The sequence below is a fragment of the Cariama cristata genome, unplaced genomic scaffold, assembly GCF_000690535.1.
Source record: "Cariama cristata isolate BGI_N322 unplaced genomic scaffold, ASM69053v1 scaffold1305, whole genome shotgun sequence".
NCBI lineage: Eukaryota > Metazoa > Chordata > Aves > Cariamiformes > Cariamidae > Cariama > Cariama cristata.
The window spans coordinates 565-24,954 of record NW_009618991.1 but is presented as its reverse complement, the minus strand read 5'-3'; the positions used below and the strand labels follow the sequence as shown (position 1 = coordinate 24,954).

Below are 24,390 nucleotides of genomic sequence, written 5' to 3'. Positions count from 1 at the left end.
CGCTTTCAGGAGGCAGCTGCTGGCTTAAGAGTTTTGGTTTTCAGAGGGTTGGAGTCTCTTGCTGGTTTCCTCAGGGCCATACCAGCCTGAGACGAAAAGCTGGAGCTCCTGGACTCCTGCATCTCCCAGCAAGGGCAGCAGAAGCAGGAGGGGAGGGCTGCAGCCTCCCCCTGTACCCACGTTGACCATCGGCTGCCATCCCGGCTACCGAGGCATTGGAGGAGCCTTCTGAAATCTGGGGCCCTCCATGCAGCTCCACCATTGAGACAGTCACAGTTTATTTTGTTATCCGTCTTATGCTCATTGGCAAAGACTGAGATATCTTTACCTCGCCAAGACTCTCCTAGAATTTTTCAGTAGCGCTGATGTTTCTCTTGCAAAGTTACAGGAGAAAAGCCGGCTGGGTTACACCCCGCAGGAGAGAGTGATTTTTTTAAGCTGGTTTGAAACTGAGTGCTAAATAAGGCCAAAATGCCAGTACTAGATTGCCACTGCTATATTAATTCAGAAGCAGAACAGAAAACAGCGATGTTTAAATTATGGCATTTTGATTTGAGGGTTTGTCGAAAGAGTAAGTTGGCACTCCAAAAGGGACCTGACTACTGTTCTAAAGATGCCAGTGTTTGGCTGTAAAATGCAGTGGGTCGCTGATAAAAAGGTCACCCTTTCAGAACTCAGTATGCAGAGACCAGCTCTTCATAAGCTAGAAATAAAAAAGACATGGGTGGGGAGAGCATACAGAAAACATCTATTTGGTGCAGTCCGGCAGTCAGACAAGATGTGCTGGGCTGCAGAATGAGAGGAAGAGAGGGAAATACTGACAATACTGCATTGATACCTCAAGTATCCTTTAGGACCTAACATCCAGTGGAGATACTCCAATGGCAACTTGACAGTCTTTAAATGTATTTAACTTCATAAAACCCTGGCCAGGTAAGGAAATGTTATTCTAGCTTTCTTTTATAAGGGTAAAATGAGATACAGAGACAAAAGGCAGAATTCGTCTCACTCTAGCTGCCTCAAAGTTATTCATCTCATCTAAACTCATCCTCTGTGTGCTCTTTGTAGTGAATGAGAACACCAGAATTTCTACAGAATGATTCACGCCATCCCAACAGAAGTGATAGTTGGGATGAACTGTGGCAAGGCGGACAGATACCATATCACTGAAGCGATTTGTCCTGGGTGGCATGGGAAGTGGGTGGTGGAACAGGGTGGAAAATGGCTTTTGTACATCCCTGGCAGGAGCCCCTGGTACCCTGCTGCCTGCAGTGCTGAATATCCTCTCTAAAAATGAGTGAGACAGGAACAGAAACAGTGCCTTTTTTTTTTTTTTTTTTTTTTTATTCCCCTGGGAGCTAATATACACCTGGCACGATGAAGGTGGGTATCAAAGTTGGACAATTTCAGGAAGACTTTTCCTCCTCCTCATGTAAGACGACGTAAGAACATTTCAACACTGCCAAGACTGTGCAGGTGAAAGGGGAGGATTTGTAAGACTAACTATAACTTTACGCCCTCATAACCACAGAAAGATCTGTTCAAACACACTGTCTTGCCTGGTGCTCTCTCCAATGCCAACTAAAGGAAAATGAATTTTCCGCTTACAGCTCCAATCCATTCTGTTAGAAATGGAGCAAGGTGCTTGTTGTATAGGAGTGGTATTGCATTATGTCATTACAAAACCTCTCATGCACAGCTGCTTGACACATTTGCAGACATGTTCCAGCATTCTGTTCTCATTTGAAAAACATTAGAGTAGACTGCCAGCCAGAATGGCAAGTAACCTAATCCAGCCAGGGGATGCACCGCAGTTTTATGCTGGGCTTCTCTTAAGAGCCGAGGAAAAAGGTATTTGATGACTCTCATGTGCCGGCTGAAATTCATAGAGATATGAAAAGCACTTGGATGTAATTTAAGGAGAAATTTCAGTTCCCACTGAGGACTGCCTCTCCTCATTGCCATTTTGAAATTTTAAATGGGACCTCCCAGTGCCTGAGACTTGCGTAAGGCTGTGTAAAAGGGTGCTTTTCCAGCTAACGATGACTGGTTCAGTCCTTGTTATAAAGGGTGATGGGGAAAGGCTGACAGAGAGGTGCTTCCTCTGGAAAAACATTGCAGCTAGATGGAAAAAAACCAAAACACATTTGGTTTGGTCTGTAGTGAAAAAGATGACGCATTTGTGACAGATATTCCACTGGGACTATCTGATCTCCAAACCACAAAAAAAAACCCAACCTTTAATTGCTTGATCCAGCAGTAGGCCTGGCTCTTTAGGAAGAGTCACCTGACACTGCAACATCAAAATAAACCCATCCTTAAATGCCAAACTGTCAGAGCAGCAGGAGAAATAAAGCAGCTGGATCTCTATCTCCAGACACAGGATCCATTTCTACTTAGTCCCTGCTGGGTCTACAGCCTGGCCAGTAACATAAACACCCCACAGAGGAAGACACCGGCACTCAACAGAATGGTCCCTTTTTGTGGGATCCATCCACCTTTCAACTACAAGTACTTTGCCGACGTTAGCTCTCCGCAGGATATTATACCAGGGAACTGAAGGAACTCAGACGGCTTCTTCCAAGAACCTTTAGCAGTGCAGTTTGAGATCTGCCTATGTGACTATAACACCAGACCATGATGCAGGCAGAAAGGGTAACAACGAGCTCCATTTCTGCACTGCCCAGGGGTTTCTGCATGGCTCGGAGAAGACATTGTCAGATCTGGCTTGCTGCAACAACAGTCAATGCTGGTACATGACAACAAACATTAACAACTAGATTTACGAGCACTGCAGATGCTGGCCATTGATAGCAGCAAATTTTTCCACACAGATAGGACTCAGATGTCTACTCCTAAATTATTCTCCATAACTAGAGTCTGGTTCCAAATGAGCATTAAAAAAAAAAGCTTATGGTAACAAATGGCAAAAGGAAACTGTTAAGTAAAGACAGCTCCTGTTATTCAAGATTCAGAGCAAAGTTCCCTAGAGTTTTATCTAAGTTTCGTATCACTGTGATGTCAAAGAAAATGCAATCAAAAGACAAGCAGGACCACTCTGCAACCAGTCTTCCCGCCCTGAAGCAGACTAGGAGGGCCTGTGGGTTTGTTTCGTGTGCTTAGCACAGGTAAAACTCTCATATCACAAAGGGAAAAAGGAAAAATTACCTGTTGATCTTCTGACAGTGACTGAACAGCCTGAGCCTCTTCATGAGCCTCTTCATGAGCCCCTTCATCCACCTTGTCCTCCGTGTGTGCTTCAGTTTCATCCGTGGCATCAGACTTTTCAGTCTCCTGGCAGCAAATGAGAAGTCATTTGGTAGTCAAATGGTAGCTTCAAGGCACATAATCAACAATTCTTTTCTATAAAACTCTTGACTTCACAGTTTTGGGAGGTGTTTTTCTAATTTTGCTTCAGCACTTAAATGAAATTGTACCCTTTTGGACATTTTCCTCTGAAAGGAACACTGTTGGCATATTGATCTGTGGGTAAAGGCATGGCGTTTGTGCAGGGAAAACATGAATTCAAGCGCTTCTTCCTCTTCAGAGCATAATCGATTCTCTAACTTTTCTGTGGAAAGTTTAATAGAAACCGATGCTCACCCCGATGGCACATTCTAGCTTCAGAAACAAAAAAAAAAAAAAAAAGCTTTTTTCATCAGGATGCATTCCAATTAAACTTCATCAAGAAGCTACAGAAAAATAGAAGTTATAAAGGGTTTCATATATAGACTCTTAACTTTCTTGTTTAAAATCATCAGGAAACTGTTCCTCAATTCACACACCAATCTATGAAATCTGTTTATTCCAGCACCGTGACCAAGCACCTCCTAGAAGGCTCTTTATTTTAAGTCCAGTTGTACTTTCAGCTGGGTAGCTGTGAAAGGTCACACTGGATCACTCGCTGTGTCAGATAAAAGGAGACCCGTATGGCCTCGAGTGGAACAGCAGAAACAGGATGAAACGCAAAGTCACGTCATTTGGGACAGGCAGTTCTGGGACAGAGATCAGAAATAGATGTTTCTACTGCACTTTGGGAGTTTGTTAGTTGATAATGACCGAAGAAAAAGATAGGTGTATTTAAATAATCACAGAATAACTGAGCCATGAATGTGATGCGATAGCGAAAGAGGTAATAAATGTGATCCTTAGATGTATGAGGTGAGGCAGAGCTGGTGGAGCTGAAAGCAAATATTAATGTCATTGTATAAGGCCAAGGCAAAACCTCCTCGGGATCGCTCTGTACCGTTCCAGTCACTCAGGCTCAAGAAAGAGAAATTCAGACTGGAACAGGTGCAGAGGGGGGCTACAGGAATATTTGAGGGAGTGGAGAGCCTGTCTTATGAAAGAGTGAGAAAAAAAGCTTCATTACTTTAATCTATTGAAAGTAATGCTGTGAGGGAATATGATGGCTGTCTAAAAATAGATCAGAGTAAACATCAGGGAGGGATAGGATAAGGAAGAGCACTGAGGTAGAATCACAGAATCATTATGGTTGGAAGAGACCTCAAAGATCATCAATTCCAACCATCTACCCAACGCCAGGTAGATGCAAAATGAGTACAAACAGGCTGTAAATAAAAATTCTAATCATCAGCGGTGTGAAATTTGGGAAGAATTTTCTAGTAGAGAAGCGGGGGCAAAGGATCTAATTCATTAAAAGAGAATTTGACCACTTCTGAGAGGTGTTATCCAGTGTGGTTGCCTCCAGCAACAGAGAACTGGGCTCAGAGGAGGTCCTGTCCTGTGTCATCCTACACGCTTTGGGCAGAGCAGCATGTCCCCAATAGAAGACGAGCTCCTTTCTCGTCCCTGTGACGGAGCCCTTACAACTCATCCATCTGGCTGGTTTGGGTTTTCTGCTTTCCCATAATGTCACTTGTCTCTACAGTTAAACAAAAGCCCCCAGTCATGATCCCCTGCCCTTTGAGCTTCACAAGTCCTCCTCCAGTGTCCTCATCATATATGATTTATTCAGGCAGCGTACTTAGCCTGCAGAAGCCTGACACTAGCATCGCTATCTGGCTTTTAGCCCCAGCGCAGACTTGGCTGAGTGCTGACTTAGGGATCTGTGTCCCATGATGTGGTGTGCAACGTCAGACATGCCCTTCTGCTGAGATGCTCTGCTGGATGGGGACAAAAATGATAGAAAGGAGGTCAGGAATGTTTGGAAGCAGATATCACGACAGAGTGAAGATGGACAAAACACTTCTGCAGTTTTATCTTTTTCCTGAAACTTCAATGTCTGTAAGATTTGGTGCCCTGTTGGCAATTTTCTTCTGAATCATGGAAAATATATTTTATATGTAAGGAGCTGGCAATGAAAAGAGAGTAGGCACCTAGGCTCATTGGTTCCCCTTCCTCTCCGCAGAGAAAAACAACAGCAAAAATACCTGTCAGCAGCAAGCATTGCCCTCCCCGCAGCCCTTCCCAGCACTCCCCCTGCCCTCCTGGCAGCAAAAGCCTTTCCAGGGCTGCACGGTGAACAGGAGCAGGAGGCCGATCAAGATTACAGCTTTAAAAAGAAAAACATTTCTAGCTCACACAATTTGCACACTCCGTTACACAGCTGCAGGAGTTCTTGTGCCAGCAGATGGGGGATGCCTGGGGAGAGGAATGAGCAGCTGGGAGTAAGCAGAAGGAGCCCGAGGAAGGAGGAAGGAGAAGATGACTACTTCTTTTTCTGGCAATATTGTCTCATTTCAAGTGCACATGAAACTGTGGGCTCACTGCACGCTGATGCTGGTGGCATTGTTATTCAAAACAGATCTAAAGAGACATTTGTTTGGCTTAATTTATCTTATACTTCTCCCCAGCAAGCTAACAAAATATTTGAAGATTAAAATATGTAGTAACACAGACACATATTGAAATTCTCTTGTGCAGTACTGTGTTAATACATTGTTTTCTTAAGCAAATAATAACTTCCTCACAGATACTTTCTTTGCAGCAGTTCCTAAAATGAAAAGGATAGTGTTAATGAAAACTAAATTGGTTAGATATTTATTTTCAGCATTTCATTTCATTTAAAAATCTACGTACTCAGTATTTTTTGGCAGAGACATAAAATACATAAAGACTGAAGATGGCATTGTAATTAAAACGAACCTCTTGTGTAAAACTATCTCAGATGAATCATATACTTACTCAGAGCATAAGGTAAAAAAAGTGGTGGCTGAAACAACTAAACTCTAGAAGCAGCGTGTTATCAGCCAGGACACACACATGCACACATACAGAGTTCTTGTTAATTATACAGAGAACTGTGATGTTTGGAATATCATCATTATACTAGCCTTCCATGGAAACACAAAATTTAATTTTTTAACTCATTTAAAATGAAGCATAAAGATTGGCTGACAGGTCATTTTGTCTTTAAATAAAATCCAGATACTGTAAATTTGTAATTCAAAGCAGTCTTAGCAGAAGTCTTCTTCAACTAAAAGACTATAGCTCAAGTATCTACAGATTTTGGGATATCAAGATTACGGATATTAAGACCAAGGATACGAAGATTAAGGATTTAAGTATATACAAGATTTGAAAACAGACCCTCAGCTCAAGTAAATCAGCTTCACCGAGTTCACAGAGCAATCGCAGACCTAAATGATCTGGCTACAAGCTATTGGCTCTCTGGACTTCTGGAAAACAGAAGCAGTATTCCAGGGAGTTAATAAAGTTCTCAAAAAAACCTGTAAATAAAAAGCCATTAATGACCTGACTTCAAACCTTGCTAAGATACTCAGAAGGTGTAGTAATACAGCATACTGTTTGTTCACCTTAGCTTAAGTACTTGGTATCTCATTGACAAACCAATTTACCTGCGTCATTTTAAAAAACAAGTGGTGCAGCCAGAGCTTTTAATGGGCTGTTCACACATTACCAATATTTCAGAACATTTTCAATAATATTGAGAGCAGACTAAGCATAAAAGTGATGGGGGTTTTAAAAAGAAGCGTACCCAACTTTGTGAACTGCTGAGACTGACACACCTGACCCCAAACATACAAACTACATTGATTATAGCTCCAATGTACACACGTATAGTATTGGCATATCGCTGTGCATGCCACTAATCCAAGATTAAGTGGGATCATTCAGAAATCTATCACTAACTTGAGCGATTTTTGAGTCAGGCATAAAGCACAATTGTCCTCTAAATCCCAGCCTGCCATGAAACCTGTTTAGAAGTATTTTAGACCAGGTATTCCTTCAAGTGAGGCGGCATTTCATATTAATAGACTAAAGAACTTATTAACACAAACACTATGCCTGCTTCTTCTCCTAGGCACATAAAACTGTGCTACTCATCCCTGTTAAATGGTGCTTTAGAAAACATGACAACTAGTGTGATGGGGAGGCAAAGGGAGAAAGAATATGATGTGAGTTAATTGACACATTCTGAGGTACCAAAAATATGTATTGACTTCCTGTAATGTCATTGAGTTTGATGGCCACATAGCACCCTTTAAGGATAAAAATGTACTCGGTATATGGGAAAAAAAGTGTGAAGATCTTTGCCTGACTCCCACAGTGATCTAAGCAAAGAGTTAGCATTTAGAGCTTCGGCCTTTCCACCGAGATCTGCAGGAGTTTCCATATGCCATCCAGGCACCTAAATACTTCATTGTATTGGATCCAGAAACACGGTGACGGACACAGGGACAGGTCGTTTGGACGGTGGTACCTGGTCAGAACCCTCAGCAGAGCTCTGAACAGGCTACAGGCGGCTACTTGGGGAGCTGCCCCCCAGCCTGTTTTCCAGCCAGTCTGGTTAACTTTGATGTTGATTTGCTGTTTTCTACTTAAACGGTTACAGCTTTTTTGTAAGTAAGAGGATACTTCAGTAAGCAAGTGTGTAAAGACTACTTTGCATGTGTGCTGCAGATGTGAGAAGGATCTCCTTTGTATCTGTGAGTACTCAGAGCTTCTTTACATGTGTCTTCAGAGTCAATCTGCACCTTGGTGACAACTTTGATGGGTCCTAGACATATCAGGCTGACCCTGTAAGTGTGGATCAGCTTGCTGATTAGGCTCTGGCACCATCAGGGCTCCGAGTAGTAGCCAGCAGTAACAGTTCGATGCAAATGCTGGACAAATAGGTCTGGTGACAAGCTGTAGCCACCTAACCCAGAGAGAAGTCAGGGCTACAAAAATGAGACTCTGCAAAACTGAAACATGTATTTTGCTGATGCGGCAGTGAATTTAACTACAAGTATTTTGTTGGAAAGTTATAATTTGTTGAGGAAGTAGCAAAAAGTTCCTCTGCTTATTCTAGAAAATGGGCTCAAAACAGTCCTGGGTCAGGATCCTACGGGACTGTGCTGTGAAACAGCATCATGGTCATTAAAGAGCTTCGCTACTGCTGGGGCAATACGAGACAAAAGAAGGATGGAAAAGGAAAGATAATTTCCTGAGGCAAGAGTATCAACTTCATATTAATCTTTGTAATGTCTCAGTGAGGTAAAAACCCCTAGAAAGCAAACGCTTACTGACTGTTTCCATGCTTTATAGTTTGCTGCTTTTACAAATTATCACCATATTCCAGAAAAAAAACCCAATGATTTAAGAGGGGATTAGTAGGAAACCCTGTCATATGTGTCATCATCACCATCTCTGCCACACCTGACTTATTATTCCAGATTCGTGCTGCTGGAAATCAATGTCACGAGCCATCCATTGTACTTCACGCTCAGGTTGAACTGACAGCTTAATGAAAGGAAAGCAGAAGCGATGCAGCAAGGTTATTTGTATGACAAAGCACAGCCAGACTGTCGTGCAGTGAAGATGCTGAGAAACACCTCTGCAATAAATGCTAAACTACTTGTATATGTCTCTCAAATTCAGGAACAGATTCTACAAGGGAGACAATGTAAATATATTTCCACTCTTTACACGGATTTTTTAAAAACACCCTCACTTATTTCCACTTTCTGGACTGAAACAATCACCATCTCCATCAATGCAGCAGTTAATCAGCGTAAACCAGACTCGCTTGCTACCATTAGCGTTAACATTCATCTGCCCAGCAGAATGTACAGAACATATTATTTTCAACATTTACAAAGTTGTCACGAAGTAGAAGCTGCAATAGCCTCTGCTGACAGCTGGGAATGAATGAATTCTAAAAAATTGTTACTTTGCTTCATAGACACGCTATCTAACAGAACCTTGCGTGAAGGAGCAGATAATATATGAAGCGGGAAGATGGAAAAATGCAATTTTCTTTATCTCACTGATTCTCCACATATCTTTTATAATGATTATAATATGTAATACCTGCAGTCCTTTAAGCCTTCCATGGTTTTGTGGGTGTTAATTAAATGAATTCTCACCAGACCCTTGTGAGGTAGGCAAGTAATTTTTATTTCCCTTGGTGGGGGATGGCACAGCTAAAGCAGAAAGTTTAAATCACTTGCTGCTTATCACACAGGGACTCAGTGTCAAAGACATTTATAGCAACTGTGGCTCTCCCCTGGGTATCTCTTCACCTGTACCTCTCCAAGCACTTAGCAAAGGCTCCTTTTTCTCTCTGTTTTTACAGAAGAGGAAAAACAGAGACATTTACAACAGCATTTCACTCAAATTTGCTACACTGTTGGCAGCTGACTTGGACCAGAAAGCAAATCTCATGCTCCAGGGCAGTTCTTCAGCCAGGTCAGCACAATGCAGCAAAGCTCTCCGAGCGCTCTGGCTCATCACCACTCTCTTGATTCATTTCTTTTGTTGAATCACCCATGTTATATATGGCAACATTTTATTATCATCCAACATGATCACAGGATAAGAGAGTTGTAATGCTCTCAGTTATAAAACTTCTAATTAGAAGAAGATGCTGTTAAAGAGAAAACACATTGCTTTCAGTAAAAAGAAGAAAAAAGAAAAAAAAATTTTTTTCTTTTGCTACAAATGTATTAGAACATTGTCAAAAGGCAGTGGATGGAGAACGGGTAGACTTGCCAAAGGGACTTCGCGAGGTCCTGGGTGAGACTTTAAGCGATCTCCTCCAGGCAGAGGGACCGATCCCCACAGTGCCGGTATGCGAGCACACGCAGAGGGGGGAACGGGTCCGCAGCCCAGCCCCACGCTGAGTGGCCACCACAAACCCCGTTTGCTCAAGGTTTGATGCAGTCACGGGGAAGCGAAGGTTTCTCATCATTAACATGACTTAGAAATTGCATTAGGAAATTCTGCATGGTTTAAAAGATAACATGATAAACTATTGCTTTGTGTCAACACCAACCAAAAAAATCATCAGCTGGAGGCATGGTAACAAGCCTGCAGTGAAAGAAGGGAAGAGAGAAGTATTTTCTAGGATTTACTGAACCAGCTACTCTTTTTTTTTCCCCTTAAGAATACTTTGCTGCACCAGCATCTAATGTAATGCTTGTCACTGCCCTTTATTTGACATGCTGAGCCACTGCCTATCTTCATCTTTTATTAAAATCAAATAAATGGCCCCCATGGAAGGACAGCAGCGCATACCTTTGTGCCTGGAGGAGGAGCAAGACCCAGGAATGAATAAATAATATTTTCTTCTTTAGCGGAGAAAAAGGATTCAAAATCCTAAAAAAGGAACAAACAAACAACAGAGAATTGGTAACAAAAATCAAACAAAAAGCACAGGAGGAAGAGACAAGCCCAGGCAAATCTTTCTTATCTTGATGAGAATGACTTTGCATCTGTACAAGTGCCTGCATTATCTAAGCCCCAGGAAGAAAACTCAGATAAAGGGAGTACCACGCTGGCTGGCAAAATGAACAAATGGGCAAATTTCTCTGGAGACTTACACTTTAATTATACCACATCTATGTCAGAATCAGATAAAATTAAGTGTCTCATTTTAATGTGCCTCAGCTGTACACAACAAAGTAAAGCTATTCCCATTTACATGTTGAAATAAAAGTTGCTGTGAGTAAGAACACAAAATAGGCCCTCAAAACCCTGGACAGCTTTATGGCAAATAAAAGGCAACAGTCAACGTAATAGCACAAGCAACATGATAACGAGGAAACTGTTTATTTTAAAGAAAAGCGCTCTCGTTAGAAAATGCAGTTACTTTTCAGACAAACTTAGCAAAGGACTGTGTTGTTCCCTCTGACATATAGGTACCAGCCAAAATGTCTTGTCTGCATGTGAGCTGAAGTTATAAATCATTAGTTAAATGCCTGTTTTCTCTTCAATGCCAATATAACTGAAAAGATGTGAGGGATGGCTTCTGTCCTACCATCTAGAACTTGCACGGTGTTTTCTGTACTCACTTGTACAACTTTTTTATCAGTTAAGGAAGCTCTGCTATCACTAGTTTGTTACTGGGAAGTTCACGACTCACATCTTACACGGGTAAAAATCAACATGTATTTAAGATCTCGGAAGGAGCTCTGGTCATAAGTGACTGGCCCACAATCACATAGCAGCTCTGTGTAGGACAGGGGATCAAACACATGTCTGCTGAGTCCTAGACTACTGCCTTGACCATGTTATCATCCTCCCTCTCATCCCAAATAACTCCAAAAATAGAAGCCTGTAAATAATAAGGTGCTGACTCACCCTTGAGACTTGTTTGTAAAGCTGGGTTAGGACCCCAGTTGTTTTATTGGACTGTTTTAATATTTCCAGAGAATAAATTATTAGCCAAGGGTAATCCTAGGGAAAGGCTGGAGTGGATTGTTTCGAAGTCACTTTAATGTCAACAGGACTGGAATCAATGACATTTCAGTCTGGTTTGGAAGAAGTAACATAGCTTAACAGACAGGATAAATGACAGCCCTTCTCACTGATTTATCTAAGGGACAGATCAGCTGTCACACAGACCTGGCTACAGGCAGCGGGGGCTGCCCAGCCTGGGAGAAGACCCAGAGAAAATTTTGCCCTGACCAGGCAGAACACCTCCTGCTGCTGCTCCAGGCCACTCATTTCTCAAACCACCTCTTTGCTGTTTTTCATGTTGCTGTGGGGTTCTCCTTCTTATCTAACCCAGGTCTGCCCTAAGTATTTAAGAAAGCCAGTGTCTGAAGTCTAACCCCTAAACTTAGGAGCAATACAGCAAACAAGAACCTGAGGATTTTCTGCAATTCGAAGGGCTGGAATTTGACATGGGCCTTTGACAGGCCATGCAAACACAGGAAACTTGTGTCCTCCTGCAGGCCACATACTCACAAAACTGCCTAAGCAAACTAAGGCACAACGTGTAAATAGCTGGGAAACAAAGAGAAGACTATAATAAGGAAGGGTCATGGAGTAGACTTGGTAGTTTATATGTCTTGTTAGTTCTTCCCCAGAGGAAAAGCAGCAGGCGGCAAGCGTACTAAAAATCTCAAGAGACACATAGCCTTGTAGATAACCAGACCTGGGGGCACAAGCGAGATGTACGAATGACCAGACAAACTCCTTATCAGAAGAGGATACAACCTTCTATCATATCTCAGAGGAGGATACAACCTTCTATCATATCTCAGAGGAGGACACAACCTTCTATCATATCAGGTACTCCTTGGCAACTGGTAGTGTACAATGACATCCCACAGTAAATGTCATTTCTTGCCATAAATGGAAGATCACTTACCTTGCTTACACTGGGGAACAAGCTATTACGTATTTAGCATGGGGTAAAAGCTTGACTACAGTGATCATGGAATAGTTTCTGTATTGTATGTTTGCACTCTTACTTTCTTAACGGTGACTTGTTCACACCTCTGTTCACTGAATGACCAAAGATAACTGTTCACAAGGCAGGCAGTAAGAAAAATGAGCAGTAACAATTTATTTTGGGTAAGCAATAATATTATATCTGTATGAGAAGACATAAATGGTCTAGGCAGAGGGTAGTGGTGTCACTTGTCTTTGGAATTAGTCTTTGAAAAATACATTGAAATGTATTTAAAAAAAAAAACCAATTCCATGAGTTTTTCTTTATGATACGAGTGCGCATGCACTTACATACTCTACGCTATCATCCTTTGTATGACCACTGCAGAAATACCAGCCAGCAAAACAGCAAACTCCAACTGGACATCAGCGGAAAGTTTTTACCCACATGAGTGGTAAGGCACCAGGTCAGAGCACACAGAGAGGGCATGGAAACGCCATCCTTGGAGGTTTTTGAAACTCAGATGGCCAAAGCCCTAAGCAACATCAACTAACTTTAGAGCTATCCCTGATTTGAGCAGCAGGCTGGACTACAGACATCCAGAGGTCCCTACAATTTCCATATACTTGACTTCAGCAGTTATACAAAGCATCAAATAAAAGCCTTACCAAATAATTCAGAGACTCTTTTTAAAAGTATGTACATGGGTATTTTATTCTATGGATTTCAGTTTACAGAGAAAAGCACAGATTTCAGCTCACAGAGAAAACCAGAAGTTTACATTCCATTTCTTTCCTAGTTTTCCAGGGGTTTTTGTTAAGCAAAAGCAAAGACAAGAGCAACAGAGTGCTCGATATATTTAGAGAGTGACACAGATGCAGACGTCTGTCTAGACATGAGCAAAGAAGCAGCTTAAGAAAAAGATCAAATAAGAACATAATTGTCAACACTGATGGATTAGAATAGATACTTGAAATTGGTGCTATAGCCAGGCATACACAATGAATCTACTTGTAATCTGTTTCTTCAAGTGGCAATGCCAAAGATCTGAAAGAAAAATAAGATTCAAGCTATTTATAAAGCAGTCTTAAGCTTCTCTGACCTCGCAGAAACGCTGCTCAGAGCTGGTGTATTTTCACAAATGCATCCGTAAGAAACCTCCATTTTACAGTACAAGTTAGGAAGTGAAGCAGCTCTTCAGGGTCAGCCAGTAGATGCAGATACTTTTATGTATCATCAGAAAAGCAGATTAGCAACAGGACTGCATCTACTTGCTCACTACATCAGTCTATTCCAGGATGAAGTGGAAGCCTCCTCACCTGTCCCCAGTATCCCCTCTTTCCTTACCCCCACCTCAAAATTTCACTGACCTGCAGAAGAGGGGGATGGAGAAGATCTCAAAGGACCATTTCTCCAAGGCAGGAACCACTACACTATTCCTGATAGGTGTTTTTCCAGTCCACTGGTAATGATCTTTAATGAGATAATGAGACAATATCTCCTGAAAACTACATTTTATTTTTCTGCTATCTGGCTTAAACTTTCTTTGCCGCATTTTTGCTCATTACATCTTGTCCCACCTCCATTGGGTTTGGAGCAGAACATATTTTACAAAATCTTAGAACCACAGGGTAATTCAGGTAGGAAGAGACCTCAGGAGACCATTTAGTCCAACCTCCTGCTCAAAGGAGGGTCAATATTGAATTCAGACCAATAATGAATTCCTTTTTGCTGCAGACCTTAAAATATTTGAAGGTTCTCAAGTCTCTCTCCAAATCCCTCTTTCTCAAGATGAGGAAGGAAATCTTATCTTGAATTTTCATCTTCCAAGCCCAGTGCTCCCAGGCCAGCATGCTGCTAATGTGTATACATGTGCACGTGTGCGAATGGGAGCCAAACATACCGGACAATCAATAGGGAGGGAAGTGAGGGAAAAGAGTGGTCTCAGAAAGGAGAATGTAATGTAGTGTAACGTAAAGAAACGTAACAAGTTTGATCTAAAAACAAAGGACTACCTGGGAATGAGGAAAGAAAAAAATTAGTAGGAAAGACAGAAAGACAATGTCTTACAAAAAAGAGCTGTAAAGACCTCGACTTGTTTAGCATTGCAAAATGAAGATTAACAGAGGATATGATTCCCATTTACAAATCCATTGGACTAGAGCTGTTTTAGCTAAAGAGTGATTTTGGCATACCAGGAAATGGGTATAAACTGCCTGCATATACCCACCCACGCCTCACATTCGAAGGTTTCTAGATGCCACACAAGACTGAGGCCCTTGAAGACTGTACTAACAAGGGCAACCTATTTTAAAGGGACTTTCCTGAATTCAGGATACTGACCTGGAGTCCATGACTCAGACAGACCTTTGCAATTCTCAGCCCTATTTTCAATAAAGTGGCTGAGAACAAAGGAAGTGGGAGACAGGGGAAGAGTTAAGATATATCATGTAAACCTTAAATAGCATAAAACAGTTCTGGATTTCAGAACGATGGGTCTGTTGGACCTGCAAAGGTTATGCAGGGAAGTAGAATGCAAATCCCCAGCTTTATCTTGTAGATATGTTGCCAAAGACATTGTGTCACTTGGAGGAATTTTGCACCGGTCTGCCAGCCCCTGGCCACGTTCTCAACCGGCCCACATAACCCCCCTTCACACTCACTGGGCAGCTCCCCTAAGGCACCTTCCCCTGAGGAGAAGGATAAGGCTCATGTACTGACATGGATCTCCTTACCTTATTTATTTGGAAATAATGATGCTATGAATTAATCTTTGTTACGCACCCACTGGGGTCATTAGCTATGAGCTTTGAGAGCTGGGTACATTAGAATTCTGGAGATTTTAGACTAATTGTAAATTTGATTTAGTTTTTTAATCAGTACCTGCAACTGCTTTCTGGACCCTTTCCATATAGAGGTGTCTTTGCAAAGGACTCTTTAACTCAAATTTATTTCAAGATTATTTGGCTTCCTGAAATAGCTTCAGACATGGAGTAAAAGCTGTATATTTATCATTTACTGGCAAGGCTGACTAGCTGCAACACTTTTTAAGGCAATTATTCTTTAATTCACTGTATGAATGCTCCAGGGAGTATCAGAGATATTTATTGCAACATTGGCTGCCACAAAATCCAGAGTAAGATATATATCAAATTATACTTTTTATTGGTGCAGATTGGATGTTGAAATGCACATGAACTCTAACCTACCAAGTTCTCTTTTAAGATCCCTATGAGAAAATGAGGAAACAATTGCACTCCGTTACTCATACTAGCAATTTTTGTGCTGAGAGCATTGAAGTTAATTCTGAATACTTAGTGGCATGTAAATCCCTTCTCTCTCAAAACAACCTTTGCAATAGTTCACACTGGATTTGTGGAGTAACTTAAAACTGGGCTCACTATGTGATCTGCGTTTCAGAGTACTTTGCAAGTTCATTACAGCAATCATATCAGAGTACTTTCCAGACTGTGTATTTCCACCCAGACTATGAGAAAAAAACTGTCTCCGATATCTCTTTTGATTCACGATCCTAATATTCATGCTGGTACAGTATTATCTATCACTGATTTGAACATACTCTCTCAAGAGAAATAACCTGTTACAAGCATACGCAAAAATATAAGAGCATCTGATGAGGTTTACAAATTCTGTTATGAAGAGTTGGATATTTATTGAATAAGGATTATATTTTCAATAATTCAAACCACATACTAGAACTATTCCATTCAACTCTAATTCCTGTTTGTTTGTATAATATAATGGAAAAGAAAGATTCCTGTCCACAGCCCCTGGCGCCTCAGACATCTATTCGACTTCCTAGCAGCCCAGATGAGTCCATGTCCTGCATGGGCTCTGGGTCTGCAGGGGATAATCCATACCGTCTGATAAGCAGAGTTTCTCTAGTTGATTCTCCCTCTGTGTGTATTTTTCTCTTAAAAAGGAATAATCTTTTGTTTCATCGCTTTTCAGTGCCTAAAAAATGCTTTCTAAGAATTGTTCTCTCAAAGTGAATCTCAAATTGTCTTAAGGAGTTTGTTTGACACTTCCTACTAATGAAAAAAAAGTCACTTTCTGTGAAAGAAGACTCCCTGAAAGTATTTACATTTCCAAATAGCTTCTTACCCCACAGTACCGCTCCTCGTTGAAGATCTGTGGAGGGAGGGGAATTCCGTTTTGAGGCTTTTTTTCACCTGGGACATTCTCCCTCATCCATTTCCTGTTGTCTTCATCACCTGCTATGTCCATTTGCTGAAAGTCAATCTTGTTGGCCTCTAAAAAGCCCACTACTTCTTGCTGTTTCTTTTTGATCTGGTTAGGAAAGAAGAAAAACAAAATTCCTGCTTTAAAAAGAAAATTGTTTTCTAAAAGCAATTGCTATGACAAGCAGAACTAATGCAAGTATGTCAAGTTGGACCGACTACTCCAGTAGCCCCCAAACTTTTTGAAGTTGAGTTTCAACAGTGCTTCTCAGCATGCGGAGCACTGCCGTTACTTTCTCCCTCCCACCACAGCTTCTTTCTTTCCTCCTTGGAAGCAGCGGTACCTCCATCTGAGAAACGAGGCTCATCAGGAAGCCTCCTACTCTGTTCCCAGATCTGTGAGCGTGGTGTACAGATACCTAGGTTAATCTTGCCTCAAGTCAGCACAGGTCTGAGAATGTACATATTCTCCTCAACACGTGACAGTCTCCTTTTTCCTACCCATTACATATGACATTTAGCTTTCCATGAGCCACATGTTTCTCTCTGTCCCTGTTCTTTAATGCTAGGCATAATCAAATATGAGTGAAAGCTCAATGAAAATCCAGTACAGCTTAACCCCTGTGCTTGAATATTTCCCACATTACAGAACGATGTTCCAACCGGACCATGAAGAACATGCTATATACAAATAAAGCACATATAGACAGCTTCTATGCCACCTAAAATTCAATCATGGCCCTTATTCCCTTTGATGTTAGTTCTGTATAGACCTAGGATGCAGGCATCAAGCTTATAACCTATCCTTTTACTTTGAAGATGTAATACTCACTTTACTTCCCTACTAAAGGAACACTCCTCCAAGCAACCTTTAAAGAACTTCCCCATTTGGTATATATCTAACTTGTCTAAGAGCTGGAAGGCCAAACTTCTGCCCTACAAGTACTGCAGCTTTTGAAGCAAGCACTGTTTGGACTGATCTGCACAAATTCTCTCAAGCTGCTCTTCAGTCACCAACTAAATCACTATCTAGCACAATCACGTTCCAGACATGACTCTCTTCGCCCAGTTACGCTACTCCACGCAGCAAGTTAGTGTCCTATATAGACAGCACCTAGAATGATGTACCAAGCTAATTTTTACATATGGGCCATCATATGATTTGAAACCATGTCTTCCACAAGTCAGACATCTGAACAACTGAATTTAAAGTGACATCAAGCTGGTGTAAGTCAGTCTGAGACAGACAACTAGACAAGAAATAATTCATGGTTTATGTATTTCTATAAACTAATAAATCTGAAAAGCTGAAGTAGAGTAATAGCCTATTATATTAGAAGAAGGAATTTTCACGATTAAGGATAAAATTTCTTTTTCTTGTTTAAATAAGGAAGCATCTGTCTATACAGCTATGCTTGCTTATAAAAAATGACCAACATAAAATGCTGCACGTTTTTATGACAACAGAGGTTTATGGTGAGCTAAAAAAAGTACATCACTTTGAATAGAAACACTCACCCAAAGTGTCCAAAAGCTATGCATTTGATGGGTCTCAAAGGTGCTTATTTATATTCTTATTTTCACTTTTTAAACAGAGGTCATTTTCTTACTGGCTATTTAGCTGCACAGTTATTTGCAGCACAAGTTCAGGATTGCTTGAAAGGATTGCTTGAGGGACACTTCATTGGAGGAAGTGGTGGGATAATGTTTGTATAAATGGTTAACAAAATCTGCATGAGCCAGTACTGAGAGTTTCATCACATGCTCTGAAAGCCAGCGGACTCAAGCGCTGTCAGCTGCAATTTCAGCGTCAGCTTGTCCCTTTGGACACAGGCACTGAAGTAGATAAGGCTCCTGGAATAGCGAGTGCCCCGGACGGACAGTGCCTCTGAGGAGATAATGCAAACTGAGCTATAGATTCTGTGCTCTCTTGCTTATGGCTGTAGCTATAACTTTTAGAATTAAATGTCGATAAACAATTTTTCTTCAGTTTGAGGTTCAAAATACACAGGAGGCTCAGACAGCACCAGGACTGAAAGCAAAAATTAGGACAGGGTTGGATGAAAAATGAACGCTGAGGAAAAATAAAATGTTACATGCAAATAACACCTGCATAAGGAAAGGGCAAGATGTTTCTCATTACATTAACAACAATAAACTATGCAAAAGATGTGCTATGTCTCAAGGCTTACAATTACTAGGGTTTAGGCAGAGCAAAAGACTTGGGACACGTGCTAAGTATGAAACCATAAAGCAAGTCTCCGCAGTGGCTGGCACTAGCCAGCTGGGCAACCAGAAGAATCTCGCTAGCAAACAGCACTCAGAGAGGGAAATCTTCCAGGACGTAACAACGCAGAGGACATGCAAAGGTTTTCCCAGAATGGATGAGGTTGCAGGAGCTTGTTTGTGCCCTCACTTGTGTCTGATGGCATGGGAAAAATTCAGATTACTTGGGCATAGATTCCCTGGAAAGTGGTGGTGAGCAGGATATTATTTCATCAATGTCATTTTCCCTTTCAATAAAGCTTAAGTTCCACCATTCCTAGACACTAGTCCCTTAAAATAAAATAAAAAATGTTTTAAATATTATCTAGCTAGAGTGTAAGAGCTACAGATAACATTCGTTTCACCTGATGCATAATTAAATACTATCATCCATATCCTCACAATCCAGGGCATTGGTGTTGACCAACTGCCTACGGCAGAAGCAAACAGTAGGTAGTCAACAACTTACAGCAAGAGGAACATTAATGTTGGCAGGCAGAGTTGCTGCAGCTTCAGGTTCTATCACTGCATGGACAACCTATTCCTGATAATTATTCTTATTTATCACACTCTAACCTCTGATTTGACTTGAAATGGATTTGAAATTTGAGCTGAGGTTTATATACGGCTAGATTCACAGGCACAGATGACAAACCCCTACCCTGTATGTTAGAGGGCGTAATTCAAATAGTCTACATTTTCCTCAGTTTTCCTCAGACCTAGAGATTTGAAGGAGGGCAAGTTCATAAAATGTCACCAAAAACACTGGGAATAAAAGGATTTCACAGGTGCCATAACCATGAGGAGCAGTAAGCAAGACTTTGGAAGACTTCCTTTGTGTAAGACATGAATGCCCTTTCTCCCGTGATTCAGTGTACCTTAAAACCCTGCAGGATATTACCCATTTCTGAACACTTCTGTGGCTAGTAACAAAATTATTTTATTTTTTTTACTGCTTGCTTCAAGACACGTATTTAGTACTTTTTAGCACTATAAATGTGTGTCTCCACTTCTGCTTGCCTTAATGAATAGTTTAACATCAGCTAAGTTTGGAGCTGAAAGATAATAAAGCTGAAGTTATTTAAAATAAATTTCTGAATCATTGAGGGGAACAATACAGACTGCAGATTTGCTCTAGAGCCACAGTGAATTATATCATTCAAGCATCTTATCCAGAGCACCAGAATGTTACAGGGTTCACTGCATTCACTTTTTAAAAGTATTTATTAACATGATAACCAGTTGCAATGAGTAGTGTAACTGTGGGGTACACTGAACAGAAACATTTTTCATTCTTTACCAATGATCCTCTGCTGATATACACCAGAGGAGGCTGGGCCCATCTTATTTTGAAATTCAAAATAAACAACAGGCACTTGATGGAGATTAGCCGCATTGAAGAGAGCACCAGTGCTACTAGGACAATTTAGACTCCTAATTTAACCTCTTTAGGGATTAAATGCATTCTTCTCATGAAAAGCTGTACCAGGCTGATACAAAATTTGGTTTTAATAGCATTTTAGTAAGATATTGGTGTTTGTGCTGGCTCCTTGCATGAGTGAATTTTATTTTATGTATACCAAAACTCATTAAAGGTTCATTGAAAAGATACCTTCCATCCATTTCAATCAGTAAATGCGGAAAACTACTTCAGCTGAACATTGTGTTTACTTGGCATTGCAATTATGCATCAGTAATCTGAACACACGCTGCCTTCTGAGATTGCTACAGCTATACATACACCCAACACCCCAGGAAGGAGGAAATACAGAGGCATATGGCCATGTAAGGATGCCAAACCCTTCCTTCCAGTATATGTGGAGACTGGCATTAATAAGCTTAAAACCTATTACAGTTCACTGGGATTAGCTATCTTTCTTAGCAGTAATAAACCACAGTAGCAATGCTTAACAGCTCAAAATGGCTGGGTAAAGCTCGTGTGTTGCTCAGTGTTCGGTGTAGCATACACATCCCTTCACTGCAGTCCAAGGGGAAAGGAGTTGGTTATAGCTCCTAGCAGGGAGGAGCTACAAGGAATGTGTATAGCAGAGGAAAGATCTTGGTTCAGCTAGTGCTAGATATATGATACGCTTAGTTTTAATTGCATAAGTGAACTCTGAATGTCAGTGTTTAATCAAAGCCCTCATCCAACTGCCTTGCTGAACTACAGCCCCAGTCCTATAGCTGGAGTGGCACCAGTTGGTGCCTGAGGCGCACAAGATGATGATGATGATGATGGCCTCAACATGCACACGCTGCATGTCTGCACCGGGATCTCAGTCACGGTCACAATTTGCCCCAGGAAATGGATGAGTGGCAAAGGAGGTAGGGACGACTCTTCTTTGGTCAACCAAAGGAGACCAAAACAGGAGACCAAACAGGAGTGAAAAGACTGCCGACGCACAGCATATGGCGATTTCTAAAGCTACTTGAGCAGTAACTGCTAGAATACAAATTACCAAGCCTGCACTTTCCAACCCTCTCTTCTTTTTTCCCTTTGCATCAAAGGTTTCTTATAAAAAAATGAATGCTAAAATGCCAATAGTAAATTTAGAGTGTCAGGCCTAGCGATAGGCTGGCGAGACAAGCTGCCGAGAGAACTGCAAACTTCCTCAGCCGTGTTCCAATTTGAATTTTAGTGAATGACCTCCGGTTCATTTTCTAGAGAAGATGGCCCCATGAGCAGGGGGTGGTTTTTAGAGCTTTTGAACTCTGGAAGCTTCTTAAAGACATGGAGCTGGTGTCAGAGAGACAGAGATGTAGTTACAGCTATGTGCAAGCACCAGCCAGTTAGTTTAGCCATGTCACTGGGAGTGAGCGACTGCCAAAGGAAAGCTGCAATCTGAGCTCATCTGGGAACTGGATATAAAAGGAAACAGTCCTTTCCCGGTTCCCACCTCCCACAGACTTCCAACCTCCCTACTATTCACATGCCCTTCCTTTCAGCTGATACCCTCTGCTGACAGCTACAGCAGTAGATCTCAATACTAAAAATCATCAGTATAGCATTTCAAGAGACATACCCACCATAAAAAAAAAACCAAACCCACAAGGAAAACCAGGAAAAAACCCAAAAACCTAGGGAAAGGGAGGGAGGTGGGGAATTTTTTTCTGCGTAACTTTATTGATCTTACTTTCACTCCAGGCTCTTCCTTAGAGATTCTCTTTTGCAGGAGCAGTTTCCTAAAGTTTCTTTTAAAAACAAATACATTAATTTCTACTGTAAACAATCTACCTTAGCTTTTGTGCAAATACAATATCCATTTTTTCCTTCTTCAGTGAATATATATTGCATATACTTTTCCAAACAGAAGTAAATCTATTAAATGACAGACAATTTATATGTAAATGTTAGAATTGTAGTAAAACCTCGCATGCAAGCAAGCCTGCATTAACAGGAATTCTCTGCATCTTGAGAAGCTTTCAAGAATAAGGCGGTCAGTGAGGACTAGACGAAATCCAGTAAGTTTTTTCTCAGATGCAAACTCAGGCTGTCCTGGGATCTTCTAGGCTAATTTACCAACCCGATCCCAGCAGAAAGAGGAGTATGTTAAATAAGACACCTACCGCTGTAGACCCCGAAGACGTGGCTACAAAGACTTTGATCACCATGTTGACAGTGATGAAAATGAATCAGCAGAGCACGCCTGCTATCCACAAAGTCACCACAGTCCCAAGAGCAATCCAAGCTTTCGGCAGCTTCAGGGCTAACCCGGGTCCTAAATGGATGCCCCCCCCTCAACAATCCAACAGCTTTGGCTTCTCCCCGGGGTCCCGGGTTTTCCCACTCCATTGGCTCTGAGGTATTTTGGGACGAGGGGCCAGGAGAGGATTGGTTAGCAAGAAGAGCCATAGCAAGGGCTTTGCACCTGCCCCTGACCTTATTGCATTAGATTGACAGGGTGGAAGGCCAAAAAAGGCAAAGGAGAGTAGTGCACCAATGAGACAGGGCTGGAGAAATATTTGGGACAGGGGGAAGGGACAAGCGAGAAGGGAGAAGGGACAGGGAGCAGGCAACGTAGGGCTGGGGACGATCACAAATCTGTCGGGTAATATTTAACGTTGCGTGGGCGCTGTCACAGCTACCTCCTGCCTTCTCCTTGACCACAACAAGGAGGCTTCCGAGTCGTAGCTGTAAATTTTACAGTATAAAAGGGGAAGGAGGAAGGGGAGGGCGAGAGGAGCATAGAGGCAGAAGTAATTATAGCAGAGATCATATTGAAATAAGCCTCGGTTACAAACGCTCTCAGCTTTAAAGAATTCAGATCATCACCCACACTGCAGGGCTCAGGGACTTCTCTGAAATAAGTAAGTGTCAGTACCCTTCCTAATACTGAGGAGGGTGATTTGGCTGATTCTATGTATCCAGAACCTATTGTTGTATTTTCTCCTTCTTTTTGCATCACCAGTGAAAATTGCCAGGGCACAAGGTATACGAGGAGGTCCAGAACACTTGGTAAAAAATATCCCATATTCAGGATGTTCTTTTTCCATCTGGTTGTTGCCTTCTGTCCCAGAGACGGTCTCAATTCAGTGGCTGCCTGTGGGTATTTGCTTAAGGAGATCTCTAAGCATGAGAGGTATTTTAAGAATGTTAAGTGGTAACAGATTGCTTTCAAATTTTAAGGGCCAAGTTTGTTTCTGCTGTAGGTGAGCAACATGCCACTGAGCTCAGTAAAGCTGACCCTATGTCAGAGGTGAAGCTGGCCTCGGTTTTAGAAAGTGCTTACACACATTTCAAATTTTAACATTGAATATAGCAGCGTCCAATCCTGAAAACACTTAAAATGGAATATAATAGTTTCTTTCCAGGATTGATTAGGTAGGAGTGAATGCACAGTAGTAAAGATGCTCTTGGAAGTAAGGTTTTTTGTTTGTGCAAACCACTATGTGAAGCTGGAAATGCAGTATTCCATGTATGGAACAGGGATCCTGAAAGATCTCACTGAAAACTAAAAATAACAGTGTGGGTAGTTTGCACTGTTTACTGTGGCTTACTGTAATTTCTTTCTTCTTTTGAGAGGCAATAGGAGGTCCAGCAAAAAGAACAGTCTATTAGAATTGGGTATTTTCAGAGTCTTTTCCTGTAAAATAAAACAAACCAAAAAATCTTAGTGCAAAAACATAAATTATCACCAGAAGTATTACACATGCTTGTTTCTCAGAAGATTTTGTATGCAAGTATAGCCTAGTAAATTCAACAGAAATGACTGGCCATTTGGAACGTACCTTTTCCAAATTAATTTATTTGGTTACTAGTGCTCTGAAGAAGTACACACAAAGGATGCAGTGGTCATTGGCTTCAAAGCATACTGATAAGCCTCGCAAGTATAG

The 24,390-nt window shown here is 41.4% G+C and overlaps 1 protein-coding gene across 1 annotated transcript in view; it reads right to left on the bottom strand.

Moving 5' to 3' along the window:
• Nucleotides 1–22,668, bottom strand: part of SH3BGR (SH3 domain binding glutamate-rich protein) — a 28,182-nt gene extending 5,514 nt beyond the window's left edge. The window contains exons 1-4 of the mRNA XM_009701055.1: nt 22,624–22,668; nt 16,715–16,900; nt 10,486–10,566; nt 3,169–3,294 (exon numbers count right to left, since the gene is read on the bottom strand). Of these exons, the coding sequence (XP_009699357.1) occupies nt 3,169–3,294; nt 10,486–10,566; nt 16,715–16,900; nt 22,624–22,668 (438 nt within the window). The remainder of the gene's footprint in view (nt 1–3,168; nt 3,295–10,485; nt 10,567–16,714; nt 16,901–22,623) is intronic.
• Nucleotides 22,669–24,390: the final 1,722 nt, after the last annotated feature.